We start from the raw sequence: 21,832 nt of genomic DNA, 5'->3' as shown, positions 1-21,832 counted from the left end.
CTATAATAGCTTAGCTAAAAACAAATTGGAATGTTTTTCTAAGAGCACACATTTAAAAGCACTTCCAAAAAATTTTCTACAAAAACAACATTTTGACAAATTTCTATAGAAATAAAATTTTGACAAACTTTTTATAGAATTAAAACGTGGACAAAATATAAAAAAAAATAAAACTTTGACAAAATTTTCTATAGAAATAAAATTTCACAAAATTTTCTATAGAAATAAAACGTGGACAAAATTTTCTAAAAAAAACAAAATTTTCTATAGAAATACAATTTTGACAAAATTTTCTATAGAAGTGAAATTTTGACAAAATTTTCTATAGAAATAAAATATTGACAAAATTTTCTATAGGAATAAAATTTTGACAAAATTTGCTATAGAAATAAAATTTTGACAAAATTTTCTTAAAAAAAATTGACAAAATTTCTATAGAAATAAAATGTTGACAACATTTTCTTTAGGAATTAAATTTTGACAAAATTTTCTATAGAAATAAAATGTGGACAAAATCTTCTAAAAAACTAAAATTTGGACAAAATTTTCTAAAAAATAAAATTTTGACAAAATTTGCTATAGAAATAAAATTTTGACAAAATTTTCTAAAAAAAAAAATGACAAAATTTTCTATAGAAATAAAATTTTGACAAAATTTTCTTTTGGAATTAAATTTTGACAAAATTTTCTATAGAAATAAAACGTGGACAAACTTTTCTAAAAAAAACAAAATTTTCTATAGAAATAAAATTTTGACAAAATTCTCTATAGAAATAAAATTTTGGCAAAATTTTCTATAGAAATAAAATTTTGACAAAATTTTCTATAGAAATAAAATATTGACAAAATTTTCTATAGAAATAAAATTTTGACAAAATTTTCTATAAAAATAAAATATTGACAAAATTTTCTATAAAAATAAAATACTGACAAAATTTTCTATAGAAATAAAACGTGGAAAAAAATTTCTACCAAAATAAAATTTTGACAAAATTTTCTATAGAAATAAAATTTTGACAAACTTTTTATAGAATTAAAACGTGGACAAAATTAAAAAAATAAAATTTTGACAGAATTTTCTATAGAAATAAAATTTCACAAAATTTTCTAAAAAAACAAGTAAGGAAAGTCTAACTTCGGGCGGGGCCGACTATATTATACCCTGCACCACTTTGTAGATCTTAATTTTCGATACCATATCACATCCGTCAAATGTGTTGGGTGCTATATATAAAGGTTTGTCCCAAATACATACATTTAAATATCACTCGATTTGGACAGAATTTGATAGACTTTTACAAAATCTATAGACTCAAAATTTAAGTTGGCTAATGCACTAGGGTGGAATACAATTTTAGTAAAAAAATATGGGAAACATTTAAATCTGAAGCAATTTTAAGGAAACTTCGCAAAAGTTTATTTATGATTTATCGCTCGATATATATGTATTAGAAGTTTAGAACTTTTCGACTAAACAGTGGTGATTTTACAAGGAAAATGTTGGTATTTTGACCATTTTTGTCGAAATCAGAAAAACATATATATGGGAGCTATATCTAAATCTGAACCGATTTCAACCAAATTTGGCACGCATAGCTACAATGCTAATTCTACTCCCTGTGCAAAATTTCAATTAAATCGGAGTAAAAAATTAGCCTCTGTGGACATATGAGTGTAAATCGGGCGAAAGCTATTTATGGGAGCTATATCTAAATCTGAATCGATTTCAACCAAATTGGGCCAAAACTCTGGCTTTTAGGATCATATTAGGCCATATATATATATATATATATATATATATATATATATATATATATATATATATATATATATATATATATATATATATATATATATATATATATATATATATATATATATATATATATATATATATATATATATATATATATATATATATATATATATATATATATATATATATATATATATATATATATATATATATATATATATCTGAACCGATTTCAATCAAATTTTGCACACTTGACTATACGACCAAGTGTTATGTTTGTACAAAATTTCAAGCAAATCGGTATAAAACTCTGGCTGCTGGGTCCATATTAGTGCATATCGGGCGTAAGATATATATGGGAGCTATATATGTACCGATTTGACTTAAATTGCGACCTAGACTTTGATCACAAAAATGTGTTCACAGACACGCGGACGGACGGACAGACGGACATGGTTATATCGACTCAGGGACCCACCCTGAGCATTATTGCCAAAGACCTCATGTGTCTATCTCGTCTCTTTCTGGGTGTTACAAACATATGTACTAACTTATAATACCACGTTCCACAGTGTGGCGCAGGATATAAAAATCTAAAATAAAAAATCTGATCTGGATGCTTAACCCTCTAATGCCCCAATTTTTTTACCAGCCGATTACATTTTCAATGTTAAGGACACAAAAGCAAGAGAACTAAGCAAGAAAAATTTATACCGTAAAATTCAGCATATGCTGCAAAGCCTCTTGAATAGTTTCAAATAAGTTTTATTTTTATTTTGCCCATTTTTGTTGTCTTAAGGTGTGTTTTACTAAAAGCTTCCTTATTAAATTAAGCCCGCCTTTAGGCATTAGAGGGTTAATGCAGTTATAATACAATACTTATGTGAGTCACTGTATGTCTATAGTATCTATATCATGAAAATGGGTGTTTTTTTTCCAATCTTTGGAAATATGTTAACATTTTTATCGTATATTCCAGTCCATCTTTTTACCTTTCTTAAGCGCCGGCGTTCACGCATTGTGGCCGCTTTACGTCGATCCACGGCCACACTTTTCTTTTTGCAAGCCTTACAAGCCCACGTCAGACAGGGACGCGATGATTGAGCATTGGCACATACTAATGGGGCCAGAACATGTTCCTCCGAACTTAGACTATTCTCATCGTAATCCGTGAATATGGGCGAGGGTGTGAGGTTATGGATATCATTATTGGTGGTGGTATCACCATTGAAATTCGTGCGAAAACCGCAAGAATTAAGGCCATTGGTAGTAACATTTGGCGATATGGAATCGCTTAGATTTGAAGGAGTCGTCGAGCTATGATGAGAACTAAAACGGCTTAGAAATGTTTGTAATTGTTGTTGGTGCTGTTGCTGTTGCTGCTGTTGTTGTTGTTGATGATATTGCTGTTGATGATATTGATGATTTGGTGATGGCTGGTTATGTTGATTACCCTGATGATGATGATGATGATTGCTAGCAACATTTTGTTGTGCCAAACCAGAAGTGTTATTATTGAATTGAAAATGAATCATTGATGTTGGAGAATATTCTTCTTTGATCACAACTACACTATTATCACTAGCATGGACCTTGGAGCCTTGACGATGATCACTGATAATTTCACTGGATTTTTCGTCTGGCGTATTTAAATGATTTTTGTAATTTTGTAAATTTATTCTTTGATATTTGGTCATAATACAGAATTTTTTATTAATTTTTTCAATTTTCAAAAAAAAAATCACAAATAAATATTTTCTTAAATTTTATAAAATTTTTTATTTATAATTATATTTTTTTTAATATGTATTTTTTTTTTTAATTTTTAAATTATTCACTTAAAATATTTTTCATTCCAATTCATTTCCCGTTTTCTTAACTTCCGTCGTATATTAGCTCACGCGACGGTATCTCGGTATCCTCTTCACTTCACAATTCACGTTCTATCGTCGGCGACACTCATTCAACATTTGGTGACAATTTCTTTTTGGATTTCAATATTTCGAACTCACAATACGCCACAAGAATATTCGAATATTTTTTTTTTCATTTTTTGAGTGAAACACTCATATCGTTGTCGTGGTTGTTGTCTTCTTGAGTTATTGTGCTATTTTTAAATCGTTCGCTAATTCGTCGTTTCATCGTTCATAGTTGACAAAATTTTCTAATACGTTAAGATTTCAAATAAAGCCAACAAATATTTTGAGTAAATCAACATGTGTTCCACGTATGTTGTGTATGAAAAATAAAACACGCCCCTGTACAAAATTTCGATCAAGTGCTCAAACGAAATATTGGCTGGTGGGACCCTCACAAATGTAGTCATTTTGTTTTCAACTTAATGAAAGGATCAAGGAGTACAATGAGTTCATATGAATTGAGAGAATATCCAATAAGAATTCACAGACAATAAACCAAAATAATAAAAAAAACGTTTTAATGGTTAGCATGCCCGCTTTTCATATAAAGGAAGGTCATGGGTTCAATCCTAGTTTCGATCAAAAAGTGACACACAAAGTGGAACAATTTTTTTTTTATAAAAAATAAGAAATTTCTAAGAAATAGAATTTTCGTACAATTTTCTATAGGAATAAAATTTTGAACAAACTTTCTAGAGAAATGAAACATTGAAAAAATTTCCTATAGAAATGAAATTTTGAGAAAATTTTGAAAAAATTTCCTATAGACATGAAATTTTGACAAAATTTTCTATTAAAAATGAAATTGTGACAAAATTTTCTACAGAAATACAAGTTTGAAAAAATACTATGAAGTTAAAATTTTGAAAAATTTTCTAAAGAAATGACATTTTGACAAAATGTCACAATTTATTTGCTATAGGAAATTTTGTCAAAATTTATTTGCTATACAAAATTTTGTAAACATTTTTTTGTTCCAGGAAATTTTGTCAAAATTTATTTGCTATAGAAAATTTTGTAAAAATTTTTTTGCTCTAGGAAATTTTGTAAAAATTTCATTGCTCTACAAAATTTCGTCAAAATTTCGTTGCTATTGGAAATTTTGTCATAATTTCTTTTTATCAAAATTTATTTGCTATAGAAAATTTTGTAAACATTTTTTTGCTCCAAGAAATTTTGTCAAAATTTATTTGCTATAGAAAATTTTGTAAAAATTTTTTTGCTCTAGGAAATTTTGTCAAAATTTCATTGCTCTAGAAAATTTCGTCAAAATTTCGTTGCTATTGGAAATTTTATCATAATTTCTTTTCTATAGGAAATTTTATTAAAATTTCTTTGCTATAGGAAATTTTGGAAAAATTTCCAATATATAGGAAATTTTATCAAAATTTCCAATTTCATGATAATAAAATTTTTACACAATTTTCTATAGAAATAAAATTTTTACAAAATTTTCTATAGAAATAACATTTTTATAAAATTTTCTATAGAAATAAAATTTTTAAAAAATTTTCTATAGAAATAAAATTTTTGCAAAATTTTCTATAGAAATGAAATTTTGAGAAAATAAAATTTTGAACAAACTTTCTAGAGAAATGAAACATTGAAAAAATTTCCTATAGAAATGAAATTTTGAGAAAATTTTGAAAAAATTTCCTATAGCAAAAAAATTTTGACAAAATTTTTTTGCTATAGAAAATTTTGTAAGCATTTTTTGCTCCAGGAAATTTTGTCAAAATTTATTTGCTATAGAAAATTTTGTAAAAATTTTTTTGCTCTAGGAAATTTTGTCAAAATTTCATTTCTCTAGCAAATTTCGTCAAAATTTCGTTGCTATTGGAAATTTTGTCATAATTTCTTTTTGTCAAAATTTATTTGCTATAGAAAATTTTGTAAACATTTTTTTGCTCCAGGAAATTTTGTCAAAATTTATTTGCTATAGAAAATTTTGTACAAATTTTTTGCTCTAGGAAATTTTGTCAAAATTTCATTGCTCTAGAAAATTTCGTCAAAATTTCGTTGCTATTGGAAATTTTGTCATAATTTCTTTTCTATAGGAAATTTTATTAAAATTTCTTTGCTATAGGAAGTTTTGGAAAAATTTCCAATATATAGGAAATTTTATCAAAATTTCCAATTTCATGATAATAAAATTTTTACACAATTTTCTATAGAAATAAAATTTTTACAAAATTTTCTATAAAAATAAAATTTTTATAAAATTTTCTATAGAAATAAAATTTTTAAAAAATTTTCTATAGAAATAAAATTTTTACAAAATTTTCTATGGAAATGAAATTTTAAGAAAATTATCTATAAAAAAAATTGTGACAAAATTTGACACAAATTTAGACACAATTTGCTGTAGAAATAAAATTGTGACCAAATTTAGTATATAAATAAAAGTTTGACACAAATTTAGAAATAAAGTTGTGACAAAACTTCCTATAGAAATGAAATTTTGACAAAAATCTCCTATAGAAATGAAGTGTTGAGAAAATTTCTTATAGAAATGAAATATTGAGAAAATTTCTTAAAGAAATAGGGAAAAGAGAAATGTTTGTACAAAGATTTATTTCGGCAAAAGCCGACTATCATAAACTTTTTTTCGGAAGGTTCACGTGTGGTTCACTTTGGGTTTGGTGAACTACCAGAATTTGTTGTGATAATTGGATGATATTTTTGCTACAAGTATAGGATGCTGATGAGGACCGAAACATGCGTCGGATCCGAAACATGCGTCAATCCAACCATCTTGCAGTCTATAGGGATTTGCCCAAATAAATTTGACAAACATTATTTTCCTCTGTTGGTTAACCTACACTTGTAGTTCAACGCAATGGTTATTAAGCTGAGATCAAAACAACAAATATGAAATAAAATTTCGGCAAAATTTCCTACAGAAATGAAGTTTTACAAAATTTCCTATAGAAATGAAATTTTGACAAAATTTTCTACAGAAATGAAATTTTTACAAAATTTCCTATAGAAATGAAATTTTGAGAAAATTGCCTATAGAAATGAAATTTTGACAAATTTCTTATAGAAATGAAATTTTGCTATAGGAAATTTTGGAAAAATTGTTTTGCCATAGGAAATTTTGGTAAAATTGTTTTGCCATAGGAAATTTTGTCAAAATTTCATTGCTCTAGGAAATTTTGTCAAAATTTCGTTGCTCTAGGAAATTTTGTCATAATTTCTTTCCTATAGGAAATTTTGGCAAAATTTCTTTACTTTAACAATTTATGTCAAAATTTCTTTGCTATAGGAAATTTTGTCAACATCTCGTACTATAGGGATTTTTTAAAAATAAGAAATTTTGCCAAAATGTCACAAAAGGACATTTTGTTAAAATTTCTGTGCTATAGCAAATTTTGATACTATTTATTTGCTGTAGGAAATTTTGTCAAAATTTTTTTGCTTTAGGAAATTTTGTCAAAATTTCTTTGCTTTAGGAAATTTTGTAAAAATTTCTTTGCTCTAGGAAATCTTATCAAAATTTCATTGCTCTGGGAAATTTTGTCAAAATTTCGTTGCTATTGGTCAAAATTTCGTTGCTATCAAAATTTCTTTATAATAGGAAATTTTGTAAACAATTCTTTGCTATAGGAAATTTTGTCCAAATTTCGTTGCTATATTATATTATCATGAAATTTGAAATTTGAACATTTCCAATAACAAAGACATTTTGGCAAAATTTACTATACATAGGAAATTTTACCAATATTTCTTTGCTTTATAAAATTTAGATAAAATTTCCTATAGCAAAGAAATTTTAACAAAATTTCCTATCGCAACGAAATTTTGTCAAAATTTCTTTGCTTTAGGAAATTTTGTAAAAATTTCTTTGCTCTAGGAAATTTTGTCAAAATTTTATAAAGGAAAAAAAATTTGGTAAAATTTCCTATACATAGGAAATTTTGCCAAAATGTCTTTGTTATTGGAAATGTTCAAATTTCCAATTTCATGATAATATAATATAGCAACGAAATTTGGACAAAATTTCCTATAGCAAAGAATTGTTTACAAAATTTCCTATTATAAAGAAATTTTGATAAAATTTCCTATAGCAAAGAAATTTTGACAAAATTTCCAATAGCAACGAAATTTTGACAAAATTTCCCAGAGAAATGAAATTTTGACAAGATTTCCTAGAGCAAAGAAATTTTTACAAAATTTCCTAAAGCAAAGAAATTTTGACAAAATTTCCTAAAGCAAAAAAAAATTGACAAAATTTCCTACAGCAAATAAATTGTATCAAAATTTGCTATAGCACAGAAATTTTAACAAAATGTCCTTTTGTGACATTTTGGCAAAATTTCCTATTTTTATATAAATAAAATTTAGTATATAAATAAAAGTTTGACAAAAAATTTAGAAATAAAGTTTTGAGAAAATTTTCTATAGAAATGAAATTTTGACAAAACTTCCTATAGAAATAAAATTATGACAAAACTTCCTATAAAAATAAAATTTTGACAAAACTTCCTATAGAAATGAAATTTTGAAAAAATTTCCTATAGACATGAAATTTTGAAAAAAAAATTCCTATAAAATGAAATTTTGACAAAAATCTCCTATGAAATGAAATTTTGAGAAAATTTTGGAAAAATTTCCTATAGACATGAAATTTTGACAAAATTTTCTATTAAAAATGAAATTGTGACAAAATTTTCTACGGAAATACAAGTTTGAAAAAATACTATTGAAGTTAAATTTTGAACAATTTTCTAAAGAAATTACATTTTGACAAAATGTCACAATTTATTTGCTATAGGAAATTTTGTCAAAATTCTTTGCTTTAGGAAATTTTGTTAAAATTTCTTTGTTATAGGAAATTTTGGAAAAATTTCCAATATATAGGAAATTTTATCAAAATTTCCAATTTCATGATAATAAAATTTTTACACAATTTTCTATAGAAATAAAACTTTTACAAAATTTTCTATAGAAATAAAATTTTTACTATCATAAACCTTTTTTCGGAAGGTTCACGTGTGGTTCACTTTGGGTTTGGTGAACTACCAGAATTTGTTGTGATAATTGGATGATAGTTTTGCTACAAGTATAGAATGCTGACGAGGACTGTGGTAAATCCGAAACATGCGTCAATCCAACCATCTTGCAGTCTATAGGGATTTGCCCAAATAAATTTGACAAACTTTCTTTTCCTCTGTTGGTTAACCTACTCTTGTAGTTTAGTCAACGCAATGGTTTTTAAGCTGAGATCAAAACAACAAATAAGAAATAAAATTTCGGCAAAATTTCCTACAGAAATGAAGTTTTTACAAAATTTCCTATAGAAATGACATTTTGACAAAATTTCCTATAGAAATGAAATTTTGACAAAATTTTCTACAGAAATGAAATTTTTACAAAATTTCCTATAGAAATGAAATTTTGAGAAAATTTCCTATAGAAATGAAATTTTGCTATAGGAAATTTTGTCAAAATTTCATTGCTCTAGGAAATTTTATCAAAATTTCGTTGCTCTAGGAAATTTTGTCATAATTCCTTTCCTATAGGAAATTTTAGCAAAATTTCTTTACTTTAAAAATTTATGTCAAAATTTCTTTGCTATAGGAAATTTTGTCAACATCTCTTACTATAGGGATTTTTTAAAAATAGGAAATTTTGCAAAAATGTCACAAAAGGACATTTTGTTAAAATTTCTGTGCTATAGCAAATTTTGACACAATTTATTTGCTATAGGAAATTTTTACAAAATTTTCTATAGAAATAACATTTTTATAAAATTTTCTATAGAAATAAAATTTTTAAAAAATTTTCTATAGAAATAAAATTTTTACAAAATTTTCTATAGAAATTAAATTTTAAGAAAATTTTTTATAAAAAAAATTGTGACAAAATTTGACACATATTTAGACACAATTTCCTGTAGAAATAAAATTGTGACCAAATTTAGTATATAAATAAAAGTTTGACACAAATTTAGAAATAAAGTTTTGAGAAAATTTCCTATAGAAATGAAATTTTGACAAAACTTCCTATCGAAATAAAATTATGACAAAATTTCCTATAAAAATAAAATTTTGACAAAACTTCCTATAGAAATGAAATTTTGAAAAAATTTCCTATAGACATGAAATTTTGAAAAAAAAATTCCTATAAAATGAAATTTTGACAAAAATCTCCTATAGAAATGAAATTTTGAGAAAATTTTGGAAACATTTCCTATAGGCATGAAATTTTGACAAAATTTTCTATTAAAAATGAAATTGTGACAAAATTTTCTACAGAAATACAAGTTTGAAAAAATACTATTGAAGTTAAATTTTGAACAATTTTCTAAAGAAATTACATTTTGACAAAATGTCACAATTTATTTGCTATAGGAAATTTTGTCAAAATTCTTTGCTTTAGGAAATTTTGTTAACATTTCTTTGTTATAGGAAATTTTGGAAAAATTTCCAATATATAGGTTTGGAACTACCAGAATTTGTTGTGATAATTGGATGATACTTTTGCTACAAGTATAGGATGCTGATGAGGACCGAAACATGCGTCGGATCCGAAACATGCGTCGGATCCGAAACATGCGTCAATCCAACCATCTTGCAGTCTATAGGGATTTGCCCAAATAAATTTGACAAACATTCTTTTCCTCTGTTGGTTAACCTACTCTTGTAGTTTAGTCAACGCAATGGTTTTTAAGCTGAGATCAAAACAACAAATATGAAATACAGTTTCGGCAAAATTTCCCACAGAAATGAAGTTTGTACAAAATTTCCTATAGAAATGAAATTTTGAGAAAATTTCCTATATAAATGAAATTTTGAGAAAATTTCCTCTAGAAATGAAATTTGACAAAATTTCCTATAGAAATGAAATTTTGACAAAATTTCCTATAGAAATGAAATTTTGACAAAATTTTCTACAGAAATGAAATTTTTACAAAATTTCCTATAGAAATGAAATTTTTACAAAATTTCCTATAGAAATGAAATTTGACAAATTTCCTATAGAAATGAAATTTTGACAAATTTTCTATAGAAATTAAATTTTGCTATAGGAAATTTTGTCAACATCTCTTACTATAGGGATTTTTAAAAAATAGGAAATTTTGCCAAAATGTTACAATAGGACATTTTGTTAAGATTTCTGTACTATAGCAAATTTTGACACAATTTATTTGCTATAGGAAATTTTGTCAAAATTTCTTTGCTTTAGGAAATTTTGTAAAAATTTCTTTGCTATAGGAAATTTTATCAAAATTTCATTGCTCTGGGAAATTTTGTCAAAATTTCGTTGCTATTGGAAATTTTGTCAAAATTTCTTGGCTATAGGAAATTTTATCAAAATTTCTTCATAATAGGGATTTTTTAAAAATAGGAAATTTTGCCAAAATGTCACAAAAGGACATTTTGTTAAAATTACTATGCTATATCAAATTTTGACACAATTTATTTGCTATAGGAAATTTTGTCAAAAATTTCGTTGTTTTAGGAAATTTTGTCATAATTTCTTTCCTATATGAAATTTTGTCAAAATTTAATTGCTCTAGGAAATTTTGTCAAAATTTCGTTGCTATTGGAAATTTTGTCAAAATTTCTTTGCTATAGGAATTTTTTTTTTTTTTCGTTTTGTTTGTTATTGTTGGCTTCTCTTCAATCGTTATTGTTGTTTTTGATCTCAGCTTAAAGCCATGCATTGACTAAACTACAAGTGTAGCTTAATCAAAAGAGGAAAAGTATGCTTGTCAAATTTATTTGGGCAAAGCCCTATAGACTGCAAGATGGTTGGATGTACAGCTGTTTCGGAATTAGCACATTCCTCATCAGCATCCTCTACTTGCAGCAAAACTATCAACCAATTATCAGAATAAATTCGGGTAATTCACTCAACCCAAAGTGAACTGCACCTGAACCTTCCGAAAAAAGGTTTGATAGTCGGCTACTGCCTAAACAAATTTGCAAGCATATCTCTTTTCCTTTGCCAAACTCAAATCATCGATTTGAATGTAGTTGGCTGGGTTTGTTTTCGTGCGTGCTTCCTCTATCTTCATTCGTTTTGTTTGGAAATTTTATAAAAATTTCTTTATAATAGGAAATTTTGTAAAAAATTCTTTGCTATAGAAAATTTTGTCCAAATTTCGTTGCTACACCCAGAGAAGGAATATGATCACCTCAACCATCTTTCAAGAGCAAAATGTTATTTTTGAATGGTGACCATGTAACATAGCAAAGAAATTTTACCAAAATTTCCTGTAGCAAAGAAATTATGACAAAATTTCCAATAGCAACGAAATTTTACCAAAATTTCCAATAGCAACGAAATTTTGACAAAATTTCCTAAAGCAAAGAAATGTTGATACAATTTGTTATAGCACAGAAACTTTGACAAAATTTCCTATAGAAATGAAATCTTGTCAAAATTTTCTTCGCTATAGGAAATTTTATCAAAATTTCTTTGTTCTAGGAAATTTTGTTAAAATTTCTTTGCTCTAGGAAATTTTGTTAAAATTTCTTTGCTCTAGGAAATTTTGTTAAAATTTCTTTGCTCTAGGAAATTTTGTCAAAATTTCATTGCTATTGGAAATTTTGTCATAATTTCTTTGCTATAGGAAATTTTGGTAAAATTTCTTTGCTATATGAAATTTTACTAAAATTTCTTTGCTATATGAAATTTTACTAAAATTTCTTTGCTCTAGGAAATTTTGTCAAAATTTCGCCAATAGGAAATTAGAATTCCACTCTAATCAAAATGCACCAAATATACCACAAAATTTCCTATAGCAAAGAAATTTTGACAAAATTTCCTATAGCAAAGAAATTTTGACAAAATTTCCTAGAGCAATGAAATTTTGATAAAATTTCCTTTAGCAAAGAAATTTTGATAAAATTTCCTATAGCGAAGAAAATTTTGACAAGATTTCTTTTCTATAGGAAATTTTGTCAAAGTTTCTGTGCTATAACAAATTGTATCAAAATTTCTTTGCTTTAGGAAATTTTGTCAAAATTTCTTTGCTATAGGAAATTTTATCAAAATTTCATTGGTATAGGGAATTTTATCAAAATTTCTTTACAATAGGAAACTTTGTAAAAATTTCTTTGCTATAGGAGATTTTGTCCAAATTTCTTTCTTTGTCAAAATTTCTGTGCTATAGAAAAGTTTGACAAAGTTTAGATGCTATAGGAAATTTTGTCATAATTTCTGTGCTATAGGAAATTTTGTTAAAATTTCATTGCTATAGGAAATTTTGTTGAAATTTCTTTGCTCTAGGAAATTTTGTTAAAATATAGAAATTTTATTTCTATAGAAATTTTTGTCAAAATTTTATTTCTATGGAAATTTTGTCAAAATTTTATTTCTATAGAAAATTTTGTCAAAATTTTATTCTACAGAAAATTTTGTTAAAATTTTATTTCTCCAGAAAATTTTGTTAAAATTTTATTTATCCAGAAAATTTTGTCAAAATTTTATTTCTACAGAAAGTTTTGTCAAAATTTTATTTCTATAGACAATTTTTTCAAAATTTCATTTCTATAGAAATTTTTGTCAAAATTTTATTTCTATGGAAAATTTTGTCAAAATTTTATTCTACAGAAATTTTTTTTAAAATTTTATTTCTCCAGAAAATTTTGTTAAAATTTTATTTCTCCAGAAAATTTTGTCAAAATTTTATTTCTATAGAAACAAATTGTATCAAAATTTCTTTGCTTTAGGAAATTTTGTCAAAATTTCTTTGCTATAGTAAATTTTATCAAAATTTCATTGGTATAGGGAATTTTATCAAAATTTCTTTACAATAGGAAACTTTGTAAAAATTTCTTTGCTATAGGAGATTTTGTCCAAATTTCTTTCTTTGTCAAAATTTCTGTGCTATAGAAAAGTTTGACAGAGTTTAGATGCTATAGGAAATTTTGTCATAATTTCTGTGCTATAGGAAATTTTGTTAAAATTTCATTGCTATAGGAAATTTTGTTGAAATTTCTTTGCTCTAGGAAATTTTGTTAAAATTTCTTTGCTCTAGGAAATTTTGTCAAAAATTCGCCAATAGGAAATTAGAATTTTTCCCTAATCAAGAATATATATACTGTTGAGTTTTGAAGACTCAGGAGTCATTAGAACTTTTGGCCCTATATACTTGATTTATATTTTCTTTTCGCAAAATGCACCAAATATACCACTGTACCAATCTGTACAAGAGAAATAAATCTTAAAATGCAACCTGCATGAACATAACTCATATGACACAAGCAGATTTGGCAACAACACATGACCAAATCAGGAGGCTACTCGGAAGATAACTTATGTACGAGTAATTAAGGAAAACAAATGAAAACATCTAGGAAAACTTCAAATTATAATTCAAAATGGTCCATCCGAACGATCATCGTTGGGAAGTCCTCGTATCGCCATCAATACAAATCGAATCCATATCCAGTGGTCCATCGATCGATCAACTCCCCACGATTTCAACAAAACAAAAACCCCAAAGAAAATAAACAAAAGGTGGGTGTTTTTCGAATTGGGATATGCTGACGGTGGAGGCTGCATGTTACATTTGCCACTGGCGCGGAGATCCACAAACTCATTCAGACGCGTTGAACTACAACCACAACAAATCACTTCATCAGATTTACAAAACAATTCCCTAAGATTTAGGGATCATTTTCGTAGATATATTTTTCTATTTGGACAGCAATAAATTATCGGTGGAAGAAAGTGGAATCATCAAAGTTGTTAGGGGGCATAGACGTGAGGTGAGTGCGACAGGGGGATGCTGAGACTGAGGGTGAAACGATGGCAGTGTACAGAAATGAATAATATCTTTGGACGCCACAAATATCCAATGCCTTTGGCATGTAGTGAGACTTTAACTAACTCATACTGTTACACACTGGACCGATCTATGATCTATGTGGAGAGCGATCCCCTTAGCAAAACATGATTGATAACTCATGGAGGCAAACATACAGGCATTTAGAGCGATTAGATATAAATCTAAGTATGTATTTTGATTTAGCAATTGTCTGCCCATATGTCTGCCACTTCATCATTTTATGGTGATTATCAGTTTATCGTGGCTGCACTGCCAAAGAGTGCCTTTTTCACATTCCATAAGGATGGCAACAGTGGTAAATTTTAATATAAATTGGAGGATTTTTTTTTTATATGGATGGTTGCCACTCGTGCCAAAAATAATCTACCAAAATTTGAGCAAAATCTTACCACAAATCTACCAAATTAAAAAAAAAAAAACAAATAAATCTCCATATAGTCCGCGCATGGTTTGAAGCTGAAATCAAAACACCAATGAATATTTTATTTCTTTAGAAAATTTTGTCAACATTTTATTTCCTTAGAAATTTTTGTCAAAATTTTATTCCTATAGAAAATTTTGTCAAAATTTTATTTCTATAGAAATTTATATCTATAGAAAATTTTGTCAAAATTTTATATCTATAGACAATTTTGTCAAAATTTTATTTCTATAGAAAATTTTGACAAAATTTTATTCCTACAGAAAATGTTGTCAAAATTTTATTTCTATAGAAAATTTTGTCAAAATTTTATTTCTATAGAAAATTTTGTCAAAATTTTATTTCTATAGAAAATTTTTTCAAAATTTTATTTCTATAGAAAATTTTGTCAAAATTTTATTTATATAGAAAATTTTGTCAAAATTTTATTTCAATAGAAAATTTTGTCAAAATTTTATTTCTATAGAAATTTTTGTCAAAATTTTATTTCTATGGAAAATTTTGTCAAAATTTTATTTCTATAGAAAATTTTGTCAAAATTTTATTCTACAGAAAATTTTGTTAAAATTTTATTTCTCCAGAAAATTTTGTTAGAATTTTATTTCTCCAGAAAATTTTGTCAAAATTTTATTTCTATAGAAAGTTTTGTCAAAATTTTATTTCTATAGAACATTTTGCCAATATTTTATTTCTATAGAACATTTTGTCAATATTTTATTTCTATAGAAAATTCTACGTCTATAGAAAATTTTGTCAAAATTTTATTTCTATAGAAAATTTTGTAAAAATTTATTTCTATAGAACATTTTGTCAACGTTTTATTTCTGTAGAAATTTTTGTCAAAATTTTATTTCTATAGAAAATTTTGTCAAAATTTTATTTCTATAGAAAATTTTGTCAAAATTTTATTTCTATAGAAAATTTTGTCAAAATTTTGTCAAAATTTTATTTCTATAGAAAATTTTGTCAAAATTTTATTTCTATAGAAAATTTTGTCAAAATTTTATTTCTATAGAAAATTTTGTCAAAATTTTATTTCTATAGAAAATTTTGTCAAAATTTTATTTCTATAGAAAATTTTGTCAAAATTTTATTTCTATAGAAAATTTTGTCAAAATTTTATTTCTGTAGAAAATTTTGTCAAAATTTTATTTCTATAGAAAATTTTGTCAATGTTTTTTTTTTTCTATAGAACATTTTGACAAAATTTTATTTCTATAGAAAATCCTGTCACAATTTTATTTCTATAGAAAACTTTTCCAAAATTTTATTTCTATAGAAAATGTTGTCAAAATTTTATTTCTATAGAAAATGTTGTCAAAATTTTATTTCTATAGAAATTTTTGTCAAAATTTTATTTCTATAGAAAATTTTGTCAATGCTTTTTTTTCTATAGAAAATTTTGTCAAAATTATATTTCTATAGAAAATTTTGTCAAAATTTTATTTCTATAGAAAATGTTTTAAAATTTTATTCCTATAGAAAATTTTGTCAAAATTTTAATTCTATAGAAAATTTTGTCACAATTTTGTTTCTATAGAAAATTTTGTCAAAATTTTATTTCTATAGAAAATTTTGTCAAAATTTTATTTCTATAGAAAATTTTGTCAAAATTTTATTTCTATAGAAAATTTTTTCAAAATTTTATTTCTATAGCAAATTTTGTCAAAATTTTATTTATATAGAAATTTTGTCAAAATTTTATTTCAATAGAAAATTTTGTCAAAATTTTATTTCTATAGAAATTTTTGTCAAAATTTTATTTCTATGGAAAATTTTGTCAAAATTTTATTTCTATAGAAAATTTTGTCAAAATTTTATTTCAATAGAAAATTTTGTCAAAATTTTATTTCTATAGAAAATGTTGTCAAAATTTTATTTCTATAGAAAATTTTGTCAAAATTTTATTTCTATAGAAAATTTTGTCAAAATTTTATTTCTATAGAAAGTTTTGTCAAAATTTTATTTCTATAGAACATTTTGTCAATATTTTATTTCTATAGAACATTTTGTCAATATTTTATTTCTATAGAAAATTCTACGTCTATAGAAAATTTTGTCAAAATTTTATTTCTATAGAAATTTTTGTCAAAATTTTATTTCTATAGAAAATTTTGTAAAAATTTATTTCTATAGAACATTTCGTCAACGTTCTATTTCTGTAGAAATTTTTGTCAAAATTTTATTTCTATAGAAAATTTTGTCAAAATTTTATTTCTATAGAAAATTTTGTCAAAATTTTATTTCTATAGAAAATTTTGTCAAAATTTTATTTCTATAGAAAATTTTATTTCTGTAGAAAATTTTGTCAAAATTTTATTTCTATAGAAAATTTTGTCAAAATTTCTATAGAAATAAAATTTGACAAAATTTTATTTCTATAGAAAATCTTGTCACAATTTTATTTCTATAGAAAAATTTTTCAAAATTTTATTTCTATAGAAAATTTTGTCAAAATTTTATTTCTATAGAAATTTTTGTCAAAATTTTATTTCTATAGAAAATTTTGTCAAAATTTTATTTCTATAGAAAATTTTGTCAATGTTTTTTTTTTCTATAGAAAATTTTGTCAAAATTTTATTTCTGTAGAAAATTTTGTCACAATTTTATTTCTATAGAAATTTTTTTCAAAATTTTATTTCTGTAGAAATTTTTGTCAAAATTTTATTTCTATAGAAAAGTTTGTCAAAATTTTATTTCTATAGAAAATTTTGTCAAAATTTTATTTCTATAGAAAATTTTGTCAAAATTTTATTTCTATAGAACATTTTGTCAACGTTATTATACCCTTCACCACTACTGTGGTACAGGGTATAATAAGTTTGTGCATTTGTATGTAACGCCAAGAAATAGTGGTCATAGACCCATCTTTTAGTATACCGATCGGCTTAGAATTAAATTCTCAGTCGATTTAGCGATGTCCGTCTGTCTGTCTGTTGGTGTGTTTTTGTGTGCAAAGTACAGCTCGCAGTTTTAGTCCGATTGTCCTAAAATTTGGTATAGGGTCCTGTTTCGGCTCAACGACGATCCCTATTGATTTTGGAAAAAATCGGTTCAGATTTAGATATAGCTGCCATATCTATTTTTCACCGATCTGGTCATAATTGGCGTGTATATCAACCGATCTTCCTCAAATTCCGTACATCCGAATATTTTATGAGTCTCGAAAAACTTGCAAAATATCAACCACATCGGTTCAGATTTAGATATAGCTCCCATATATAGCATTCGCCCGATTTAAACTCATTTTCCAATTTAGTTGAAATTTTGCATAGGGAGTAGAATTAGCACTGTAACCATGCGTGCCAAATTTGGTTGAAATCGGTTCAGATTTGGATATATCTCCCATATATAGCTTTCGCCGGATTTACACTAATATGTCCACAGAGGCCAATTTTTTACTCCGATTGAGTTGAAATCTTGCATAGGGAGTAGAATTAGCATTGTAGCTATGCTTGCCAAATTTGGTTGAAATCGGTTCAGATTTAGATATAGCTCCCATATATATGTTTTTCTGATTTCGACAAAAATGGTCAAAATACCAACATTTTCCTTGTTAAATCGCCACTGCTTAGTCGAAAAGTTGTAAAAATGACTCTAATTTTCCTAAACTTCTAATACACATATATCGAGCGATAAATCATAAATAAACTTTTGCGAAGTTTCCTTAAAATGGCTTCAGATTTAAATGTTTCCCATATTTTTATACCCTCCACCATAGGATGGGGGGTATATTAACTTTGTCATTCCGTTTGTAACACATCCAAATATTGCTCTAAGACCCCATAAAGTATATATATTCTGGGTCGTGGTGAAATTCTGAGTCGATCTGAGCATGTCCGTCCGTCTGTTGAAATCACGCTAACTTCCGAACGAAACAAGCTATCGACTTGAAACTTGGCACAAGTAGTTGTTATTGATGAAGGTCGGATGGTATTGCAAATGGGCCATATCGGTCCACTTTTACGTATAGCCCCCATATAAACGGACCCCCAAATTTGGCTTGTGATTGCTCTAAGAGAACCAAATTTCATCCGATCCGGCTGAAATTTGGTACATGGTGTTAGTATATGGTCTCTAACACCCATGCCAAAATTAGTCCACATCGGTCCATAATTATATATAGCCCCCATATAAACCGATCCCCCGATTTTTCTTGCGGAGCCTCTAAGAGAAGCAAATTTCATCCGATCCGGCTGAAATTTGGTACATGGTGGTCCACATCGGCCCATAATTATATATAGCCCCCATATAAACCGATCCCCAGATTTGACCTCCGGAGCCCCTCAGAGGAGAAAAATTCATCCGATCCGGTTGAAATTTGGTACGTGGTGTTAGTATATGGTCTCTAACAACCATGCAAGAATTGGTCCACATCGGTCCATAATTATATATAGCCCCCATATAAACCGACCCCCGATTTGGCTTGCGGAGCCTCTAAGAGAAGCAAATTTCATCCGATCCGGTTGAAATTTGGAACGTGGTGTTGGTATATGTTCTCTAATGACCATGCAAAAATTGGTCCACATCGGCCCATAATTATATATAGCCCCCATATAAACCGATCCCCAGATTTGACCTCCGGAGCCTCTTAGAGGAGCAAAAGTCATCCGATCCGATTGAAATTTGGTACGTGGTGTTAGTATATTGTCTCTAACAACCATACCGAAATTGGTTCATATCGGTCCATAATTATATATAGCCAGCATATAAGCCGATCCCCAGATTTGACCTCCGGAGCCCCTTAGAGGAGCAAAATTCATCCGATCCGGTTGAAATTTGGAACATGGTGTTAGAATTGGTATCTAAGAAACATGCAAGAATTGGTCCATATCGGTCCATAATTATATATAGCCCCCATATAAACCGTTCCCCAGATTTGATCTCCGGAGCCTCTTGGAGGAGCAAAATTCATCCGATCCGGTTGAAATTTGCAACGTGGTGTTAGTATAAGGGCGCTAATAACCATGCCAAAATTGGTCCTTATCGGTCTATAGTTATATATAGCCGATCCCCAATCACACAAAAATTGGTCCATATCGGTTCATAATCATGGTTGCCACTCGAGCCAAAAATAATCTACCAAAATTTTATTTTTATAGAAAATATTGTCAAAATGTTATTTCTATAGAAAATGTTGTCAAAATTTTATTTCTATAGAATATTTTATCAAGATTTTATTTCTATAGAAAATTTTTTCAAAATTTTATTTCTATAGAAAATGTTGTCAAAATTTTATTTTGTCAAAATTTTATTTCTATAGAAACTTTAAACTTAATTATATACGTATTTAATCGGCCTTTTTAGTTTAATATATACCACGTATGGACTATGTGATATATATTACGGTGTTAGGAAGTTTTAAGATACCTTGCCATCGGCAAGTGTTACACGCACAGAAAAAACATGTTTGGACATGGTTGCCGCATCCATTTAATGCTTATTTAGAGTATGTAATGGTCGCGAAAACGATGTATTTTGTCTTTGTAAAAATAATTTTCGAGCGGAGAAAAATATATGTTGGCAATAAGCATTTAAATGGTTCTCAAATGCCGCAAACATGTTCTATTATTTAAATGATAGAATTTGAGACCATTATATGGTCAGGAAAATCATGTACCTGACCATTCAATTTTTTTTACTTTTTTGCAGAGAAAAAAGTATTTTTATAGTTTACGTATAGACATGTCTACAACCATTACATGGCCATAAAGACCATGTACATTTTTTTCGTAACTATTTAATTTTTTAATTTTTTTGCAGCGACAAAAATTTTATAAAAACATTGAGCAGGTACACACGATTTTCATTTTGCGCGTCAGTCGTGTGTTGATTGTTTCTTGGAATGGACGGAGAATACGGATTTAGTGTGTTTTGTGTTAATTTATTTATTCAGAAGTGGCACGTGGTTTTATGTGAACACAAAAAAGGAAAGTGTAATTGAAAAATGTACCTGTTTTTTGTTCTACATTTTGCTATATGGATCATTTATTTTTATTTGCAGTTACATGATGCCTGCGTTTGTACATTTGATGGGCACGATGTAAATATGGAAATTACTTATTGTTGAAATTGAAATAAAATAGAGTGTGTAAAAATATATGATGTTTGCTTGAACGGCATTATAAATACAAATAAACAATGAATTAGTTTATAAATAAATAAAAACAAATAAATAAAGTTAATTTTGTGTTTTCTTTTCTCAAGTGGCGTCCTTTTTTCGACGACGAAAAAAGTTTTTTCATAAAGATCAAAACATTTTAGGTTGTGACCATGTTCTTTTAACTGGAAGAAAAACATTTTGAATGAATACCAAAACATTTTAAATCGTGACCATTGTCTTTTAATGGAAACAAAATTCTTTTTATCAATATAATAACATTTTAGATGAAGACAATTGTATTTTTCTTAGAACCATGTTCACTGAGCCAACATGGTTGCAGGTTAAAATGTTACATGGTCGCCGCAAAAATAGCTGCTATCATATTATTTTGCTCTTCGAATATGATTGTGACAATCATGTTTCTTCTCTGCGTGTACCCAAGTAATTCGATTGTGGATGACAGTCTTCAGTAGAAGTTTCTACGCAATCCATGGTGGAGGGTACATAAGCTTCGGCCTGGCCGAACTTACGGCCGTATATACTTGTTAAAATTTTATTTCTATAGAAATGTTTGTCAAAATTTTATTTCTATAGAAAATTTTGTCAAAATTTGATTTCTATAGAAAATTTTGTCAAAATTTAATTTCTATAGAACATTGTTGTCAACGTTTTTTTTTTTCTATAGAAAATGTTGTCAAAATTTTATTTATTTGTTTATTATTTATTTAATCCATTATAATCCATTATTTCTATAGAAAGTTTTGTCCATTATTCCATTATTTCTATAGAAAATTTTGTAAAAAATTTATTTCTTCCAAAACTATTT

At 26.6% G+C, this 21,832-nt stretch overlaps 1 protein-coding gene across 1 annotated transcript in view; it reads right to left on the bottom strand.

Moving 5' to 3' along the window:
* The window catches only part of nau (myogenic-determination protein nautilus), a gene marked incomplete in the record, with an annotated part of 86,842 nt that extends 83,159 nt beyond the window's left edge, over positions 1-3,683 (bottom strand). The window contains 1 exon segment of the mRNA XM_075314410.1: positions 2,749-3,683. Coding sequence (XP_075170525.1) covers positions 2,749-3,453 — 705 coding nt within the window.
* Positions 3,684-21,832: the final 18,149 nt, after the last annotated feature.

The sequence above is a fragment of the Haematobia irritans genome, chromosome 1, assembly GCF_050003625.1.
Source record: "Haematobia irritans isolate KBUSLIRL chromosome 1, ASM5000362v1, whole genome shotgun sequence".
Taxonomy (NCBI): domain Eukaryota; kingdom Metazoa; phylum Arthropoda; class Insecta; order Diptera; family Muscidae; genus Haematobia; species Haematobia irritans.
This window is presented reverse-complemented; position numbering and strand designations above follow the sequence as displayed.